This window comes from Trachinotus anak, unplaced genomic scaffold, assembly GCF_046630095.1.
Source record: "Trachinotus anak isolate AG129_WGS33_773 ecotype Australia unplaced genomic scaffold, CSIRO_AGI_Tana_v1 ptg000001l, whole genome shotgun sequence".
NCBI classification, from domain to species: Eukaryota; Metazoa; Chordata; class Actinopteri; order Carangiformes; family Carangidae; genus Trachinotus; species Trachinotus anak.
In genome coordinates, this window is record NW_027273852.1 from 18,547,372 (window position 1) to 18,555,248 (window position 7,877).

A 7,877-nucleotide genomic window follows, 5' to 3' on the forward strand; every position below is an offset into this window, starting at 1 on the left:
TGAGGTTTTGTGGAATGGACTGGATAATGTGATTGTGATGTAATTATTGTGAAATTCGAGACAGGATTCATACTAGTGGGTGAAGTGGTGAGTCTAAATTTCCCAAAGCAGTAAATGTAAGCGTACATGTATATGTTTATTATCCAAAACATGTGGTTTGTCCATGTCCTCTGAAATGACACACAGAAGCATTTTCTGATCTGATGGTCGTAAATTCAGTAGGTCAAAGACCTCCAGCTATTTACATATTGATGTAAACAAACTCTCTCGTTTCTCTCTATTTATCACACATACAGTCACACAAGTAAAGGCTTTTTGAATAATCATAACGTACATCATAAACATATTAACAAATGTATTCTTTCAAAACTCATGAACTGCTAAGGCATTTCTTCACAGATCCATTGTCTAGAGGCATCACACCGCAGATCATTCCAGTTCTCTTCAGGTTTCATTCCAGGCTCGATAACTGCACAGTCCTCTTCACCCCACTTTGGATTTCCATTACCCTTATCTGGCTGCCCTTTTTTCCAGTACCTCGGAGGTTAATAATAAAATGAACTTTGATAGTATTTTCCACTTCCCCCAAGTGGCCTGAAATCCCAATTAATGTAGCTTTGAGGGACTATTATATACAGTAAGTTTGACTATTGCTACATAGTCAGTGTTAGCTTAAACCGCAGTTTACTTTAACAGCTTCAGCCATTGTTGCATTACAAATATCAGAAAAGTGACAAGACAGTCCGCTTGGGATAGAGCTAGCATGCTAACTTCAGTACCAGAACAGAAGTTATAGAAAAAGAAGTAAAACAAGAGCATTGCTTTCCACTGCTGCAGACATCTCTTGGCCAGTAAAGGAATGAGGTTTGATGCTGAACTCGCAACATTTCTTTAGACTGGTGAGTAAACAGCTGCTAATGCTAACGTTGGCTACATAGCAAGAGCACAACTTATACAATATCTCCTTTAAGATTTGCCAATTAATTAATTCGAACACAGAAGAAAGTTTGAGTCCATCCACTGAAACCAACCGATGATTTAGATGAATGTTGGAAACTAGTGTGTGGATCTGGTACTTTAATGTATGCCTTACTTCTGAGTAAGTGGAGCTCCATGGATCCATTTCCAGGTGTTCTTTTTGTCTCTGTCAGTCAAGCCAATCCAAGTTTCTTTCTTGATGATGATTTTAGAGAGGAATTCCTGTTTAAGATAAAGGAAAGACAGCCTGTATTTATATTTTGGTTTAACCATATGCAAAACACAGGACAAGTCAAATAGGAATTTATTTAAGAATTTAGAATATAACCTTGATTAAGAAAATCAGTTGACAAAACAATAGAAACACTAATTTAACACAGTACAATTCAACAGCACCACAAATGACACCCTCCAAAATGATAAAGTTTGACCGTCACCTCTCTGAGACAGTTTGTACAAGAACTAGGGTGGATAATTGGAGGCCTGTAGTATTAGACTACATTAGTTTTCACTGGGTGTACCCAATAAACACACACATTGTACATCCTGGGAATTACAAAACATGATCTAAAAATTATCTTACAACTGTGTCTTCAGTAAATAAACAAAAAGATATGAAAAACCATCACATTTTGAAAATACTGTTACTCAATACCTTAAACAGAAAGCCCAGAGTCACAAATTACAACACCCTTTATATTTCAAGCTTGAAAACTCTTGAGAGTAGGACTGAACGTTCAGTGTGTCACCACTGCCACTGAGTCAAAGAAAGCTGAAGAAAGAGGAACTACAAATTATATTTTAACTTTATATTAACTTTTATGGTGTAAATGCATGTAAAAAAACAAACAAAATAAACATACAAAAACCTCCTTAAAAAAGGAAAAAAGTATTAAATTCTTCAATATTGCAACACTATACCTGCTCTTCAGGACTGTCTATCACCACCAGATCTGCTCCTCGGTCTCTGCAGTCCTCTCTGCCATTTTCCCAAGAACCAGACTCAGTGGAGAGGAGATAACAGGTACAACTGAACATCCTCCATCCTGCAGGACATGTTTTCTCTGTAACACATGTCAAACAAAATACATGAAAGATAAGACTAGGCCCATGTCTTTCTTGAGAAGGTGTGGATTCAATATATTCTGTGGGTGACAATGTTTTCAGTGCATTAGCCACTTAAGTACATTAAGTATTATTACAGTGGATAATAAAAAACACCAATCAAGAATGTGACAAAAAAGCTGTCTTCAAAACCCGAAAAATAATTTTAAAATGATTTAAAATAATTTTTTTTTTTTGTTGACTCCCTTCATGCTTCCTCATTTAAAGGGGCTGTAACATTCAAAAGTCAAAGCACTTTGACTTTATTGCAGTCATAGTGAGAGAAATGTGAAAATTGAGGAGAGAGAAAGAGAGGTTGACATGCAGCAATAATCTGCAGGTTGGACTCAAACCCAAGCTGCTGCAGCAAGGACTAAGCCCAAAGGGCACATGCTCTACCAGTGTATTATTTTGTCTCTCACACAGAGCACACCCTCTGTCTGGGATCTGCAATCGTTTTGCTTTTATTTACATCCAACTGCAGAATGTAACAGACTTTAATTCGAGACAGGTCATTACTTCTAACTCTCTCAGTTTTGTGTGTTGAATTACGAAGCCTCATTGCCAACGACTTCTCTCTCTCTCCCTTCCTCTCTCCTGCTCTCTTTTCTTGGTGTGTCTTATGTTTAGTTATTCCTCTGCCTCCTTTAGTGATAATGATACATGTAATTAAAGTAGTTTATTTGCCGTAATGGAGGCGAGGCTAAGTGTATTCCCTGCAGTTCCCCGAGCAGCCGGGAAACCAGAGTGGCTCAGTAGACTGCCTGTAACAAGAGGTTTAGCCCTAAGCACCTGGATGACATCCATAAATGGCCCAGACATGTACCAGGTTTATAGTCAGTCTGTTTGAAAAAAGTGTCTAAATCTAGTGGCAATGTGCTAAGTTAGCAACACTGTAGGCTGTAAACCCCCCCCTAATAGAAACTGTTTGCACCAGAAACACCAACTCAGTGATGAGGCACTCGGCAGGGCAATGGTGGAAATATGATCTGTCAGTCAGTCACTGAGGGACATTGCAGGCTGGCCTGGCTGTTGCAATCCAGCCAAAAAAGTTGCATTGTCATTTTTGATGGTGTTTTCCTGGCTGGCTGGCTGGCTGGCTGTCTTCTGTTGCAGGTGTTTGGCCCACCCCTGTGCTTTCCTGCTTTGTCTGCTTTGTCCTGGTCTCCTGCTTTTTTGGAATTTCCTGGCTTCCTGGTTCCTAGTAGACTTCGCCTACCTTAGATGGCTGATTGGCCGAACCTTTCAAGACAACTGACCTCACATTCCATAAACTTTGTTTATTATTTTGAATTAAAATAAACTTTGCTTTAACTCAAGCCTACCTTGTGGATCTCCCTTAATTATTATGCATTAAATGAGCTGGTCATAACACATTAAGTAGATCGGTCTTTAAACTGTAGAACTAAGGATCCATGCCAGACATCATGGATATCATGAAACAGCTGTGCAGAAACCACACAGGTAAACACTCACTCTGTTTAGACAAACTCTGAAGCCTGTTCAGCTCTTTCATCATTGTTGTGAGATTGGCAATCAGCAGGTCTCTCTCTTCAGTCAGGGAGGAGAGCTTATTATCACTGGCCTTGTGATGCTCAGTCAGGTTGGCTTCAATAGTGGAGAGTTCTGCATCTGAACTCTTGTAGCCTGAAATAAATCAAGAGAAACCTTTATGTTTATTAGAGAATCACACAACCAGATACAAAATAAGTAGAATCTTATGTGGTACAATGCAAGACATTACATTTGGAAGACTATTTTATCCAAACCAACTTATAAGTGAGGGACATCACTAAAGCTTCAGCTCGGAAGTAAACTTTGGCGTAAGTATTAAGTACCACATCTATTTAATAGGTGCAAGGAGATCAAGTAAAAAAGTACACCAAAAATAATAAGTGTGAATAGTGAGTGCTAATTAGGCATGTGAGGGTGGTAAAGGTGTTGGGCGAGGAGGTGCTCTCGGATGGGATAACTCTTTAAGGGATTCTTGAAGATAGAGAGAAACGCCCCTGCTCTGATAGCATTCAGTACCTTGTGCCGCCATTGGGGAACCATAGATGAAAAGGAATGCAGTGGCCCAGAAGGAGTGTAAGGCCGTATGATTGAGTTCAAGTAAATCTGTGTAGACCCATAAGACACTCTGAAGGCATTAGTGACTTGAATTTGATTCAGGTGGCCATGGGTAGCCAGTGTAGGTTGATAAGTATTGGAGTGATGGAGTGATCAAAGACAAGACGCGCTGCTGCATTCTGGACCAAAAAGTTCCACAAAGTTCACAAAGTTAGATCACAGTTTTGAAACTGTAGAACTGAGGATCCATACCAGGCATCATGATATGTTAAGAAAGAGCTGTGCAGAAACCACACAGGCAAACACTCACTCTGTTTAGACAAACTCTGAAGCCTGTTCAGCTCTTTCATCATTGTTGTGAGATTGGCAATCAGCAGCCAAAAACACAAAACACAAGAGAGCATAGCACAAAGCAAGGTCCACATATAGCAGAGAAAAGTAAAGTAAAAGTAACGGTGCACCATTGTTAATACTCTCTTCTTTTCAAAATTAGGACCTTGCCTTTTCCCAGCAAATATGTTAATATTCAATAATCAGTATTGAACTTTTTATATGACACTACAATTAAAAAGCCAATTTTAAGTTTTATTACAAACAAACAGAGAAAATTTCACGGTCTGCTCTGAAGAGACTCCTTCTTTTGGACTTTGCTTGGATTTTGGTTGACTTCCTGTTTTATTTTGTCAAACTGAGCTTACCAAACCTTATTGGACAGAAAAAGTCCAACAGGGTCCCAGCACCAGTTGGCTCTTAAAAATACATGAAGGAGACAATAAGGCAGGGCAATACATTAATGACAAACTAAAATATACATCTTACTAAAATATGAGCAGAATCATGCTCCTAAAATCATCTGATTTCTGTTTGTGAAGCAGACTCACAGTGGACACCGAGGCCGATGAGCGCAGCCAGCAGGAAACCACTCAGCAGACCCAGAGAGAGAACAACAGCTCCATGAAATCTCCTCTCAGAGCTGCTGGGACCTGAACAGAGAAAAGAGCAGTGAAGAAATACAGTAACAACAGATAAAAACACAGATTTATTCTCAGCTCAGCCTCACTGTCTGAACATTTTTACCTCTTGGTTTGACAGGTTTGAAAGGTTCAACATTGACGTAGATTTCCTCCATCACTCACAATGTGTCCAGCTTTCTCAGAGAATGTCTGCTGTTAAGCACAGTTAATGTAAATGACTGAGGTATTGTTTGTTTCAATTTCTCACCTTCCCCTTCTGAGGAAGTCATGAATACTTAATGAGGTTAGTGTGGAGCAAAATTATTATCAGACACACTACTGTAAATTACATTTCCAAAGGACTAAATCTTCATCTATCTAGGCATTTGTTTTAGGACATTGCTCAAAAATAAATGGAAAACTGTAACTACATAAAGAAATATGGAATGAAACATAATTATTCCAATCCAATGACTGTAATAACTTCATATGACCAGATGACTTGTGAGTGATGAATACCAGGACACCCCTAATCTGAGTTACACATATTTAGTGTTACAGTAAAACCAACAAAGCACCTATACTCTGTCTACATCTCAGTGCATTACATTAGTACAGCACAATATACTACACATCCTACACAACATGAAAGTAACACCTTGCTGGGGCAATAATAAACTGTTTCTATCTCACCATTACTGTCTCAGCCATTTGTTGTAACAGTGGAACAAATGAATTTATCACTCATATAAGTACAAATAATCTATAAAGATGAGGATCTATTTAGTTTATAGAATATAAACACCCTTCCTCTCCCTGAAAGGAACAGAAAATAACATTTCTTCCTGTAACACTTTTTTCTTTATACAAGTCAGTATATCACACAGTTTAAAATATTCACACCTAGTGTTACCCCACCTACATTTTAGTAACTGCATCATATCAGTGTTAAATGCACAGCAGAATGTATATCTAATAATCCTATTCTGCTACAAATATAATAGGTAGCTACAGTCTGAGAAAAGCAGAAATTTGATTGCAAAATTATATATAATAAGTAAATATAGAGCTTGATAAAATGTCTAATTTTAATGCCCAATATGATCTTCTGCAAATTATGTTCATACACAACCACTCTACATTTGGAAAATAGAGCTTAGAGTAACACTTGGAGGTGGAGCCTCTGTGGCAACACAACGCCCTTTTCCCTGAAAGACAACAGTCATAATTCACTTGATCAGAAGAGGTCTCTGCTAGATATATATCTAGGTATATATCTGGCTGTTGTAGACACCGCCATTAGCTGATAAAAAAAAAAAATGTTCAAGTGATTGTTGATGCTTTATTCTGTTGTGTTCAGGTACAGAATGATAAGCATATGTATGGTTTTCTAAATACATAAGACATGACAAGACAATAATACATGACTGTGTGCCCTCACCTCAGCTAAAAGTAAGGAGCAGCTAAATCCAGGGGTTTTCTATTTAATTTGGAATGTGCACAGGGCAGCAACCTGTGGAGGTAAGGAGATAAAAACAAACACGATCAACACAGGTGTTGATTCTACGGAAAGACAGATCATGCAAACTGTTTTTAGTACTTGAAACATAGTGTTTCATTATGATATAACATGTGAAAACACCACATGTTAAGCCAGTACGTTTATATTTTTGTTCAGTTTTAAGGTGTTGAGTAAACATGTAGCTTGTTGCAGGTTGATATATTCTGATTATTATTATATTTTGGATTTAACCACAGTTTTATTGAGCTCTACATCTGTCAGTTATTTATTACCCCACCCTCCCGAAAATATGTTTCCACATGCATGGCTAATGCTGCGGTTTCTGTGGTGAGGACAGTGTCAGATTTCATCTAGTGGGTTGTTGATACTGGAACACTGTTCTGATTTTGACATGAAGGTATAGTTTAAAGACAGATCATCTTTTAACCTGTGGACCAGGGTTCAGGTCTGAGTGTCAGCAAGCATCTCCTTGTTGGAGGTTTTCCTGCAGAATGTATGATAGTAAATGAAAGAGGAGAATGAAAACTTTGTAAAAGCTTTTCCTACTGCTCATGATTACATAAAAAGCCACAACCAATACATACATTCTCAACTACCACCATCACAATGAACACTGTCTCATTCGACACACTTGTTGTTTTGATAGATTTTACATTTTTCTCCAACACCAAGGATCTCCTGAATATGCTTAATACATAATGACAATATTTCATTTCCTCATCAGGCAATTAAGTATGATGTTTAGACTGGAATTCATAGACTCACACTGCAAACCAAAGTTAGGTAACAAACGTTTCTAACAGGTTCTCCCCACTCAGCGACACACCCGCTGGGAAGCAAACTCTGGTCATTGGTGACTCTATTCTGAGAAACGTGAAGTTAGCGACACCAGCGGCCATAGTCACATGTTTCCTGGGGCCAGAGCAGCGACACTGAGTCCGACCTGAAGCTGCTGGCGAAGGATAAACGTAAATACAGTACGATTGTAATACACGTCGGCACTAATGACACCTGATTACGCCAATCGGAGATCACTAAGATTAATGTGGAGTCGGTGTGTACTTATGCTAAAACAATGTCGGACTCCGTAGTTTTCTCTGGGCCCCTCCCCAACCTGACCAGCGATGACATGAAGCCGCTTGTCATCGCTCAGCCGCTGGTTATCAGCTGGTGTTCCGCTAACGATGTGGGCTTTGTTGATAACTGGCAGACTTTCTGGGGAAGACCTGGTCTGATTAGACGAGACGGCA

General features: G+C 38.9%; 1 protein-coding gene across 1 annotated transcript; it reads right to left on the bottom strand.

Moving 5' to 3' along the window:
* Positions 1–380: 380 nt before the first annotated feature.
* Positions 381–5,737, bottom strand: LOC139623688 (CD209 antigen-like protein E). Its single transcript, XM_071482116.1, has 6 exons — positions 5,230–5,737; positions 5,034–5,135; positions 3,559–3,729; positions 1,900–2,042; positions 1,094–1,200; positions 381–537 (listed from the first exon to the last, which is right to left on the bottom strand). Exons 1-6 carry the CDS (start codon positions 5,279–5,281, stop codon positions 381–383), a joined length of 732 nt encoding a protein of 243 aa, XP_071338217.1. The 5' UTR covers positions 5,282–5,737.
* Positions 5,738–7,877: the final 2,140 nt, after the last annotated feature.

What these genes read in the sequence shown, in the direction of transcription:
- LOC139623688 (XM_071482116.1), bottom strand. Translation starts at nt 5,281, where the DNA reads ATGGAGGAAATCTACGTCAATGTTGAACCTTTCAAACCTGTCAAACCA. An exon ending in TAGACAGTCCTGAAGAGCAG is followed by an intron (nt 1,201 to 1,899) that starts GTATAGTGTTGC and finishes TATCTTAAACAG; the next exon opens with GAATTCCTCTCTAAAATCAT. An exon ending in GGAGCTCCACTTACTCAGAA is followed by an intron (nt 538 to 1,093) that starts GTAAGGCATACA and finishes TTAACCTCCGAG; the next exon opens with GTACTGGAAAAAAGGGCAGC.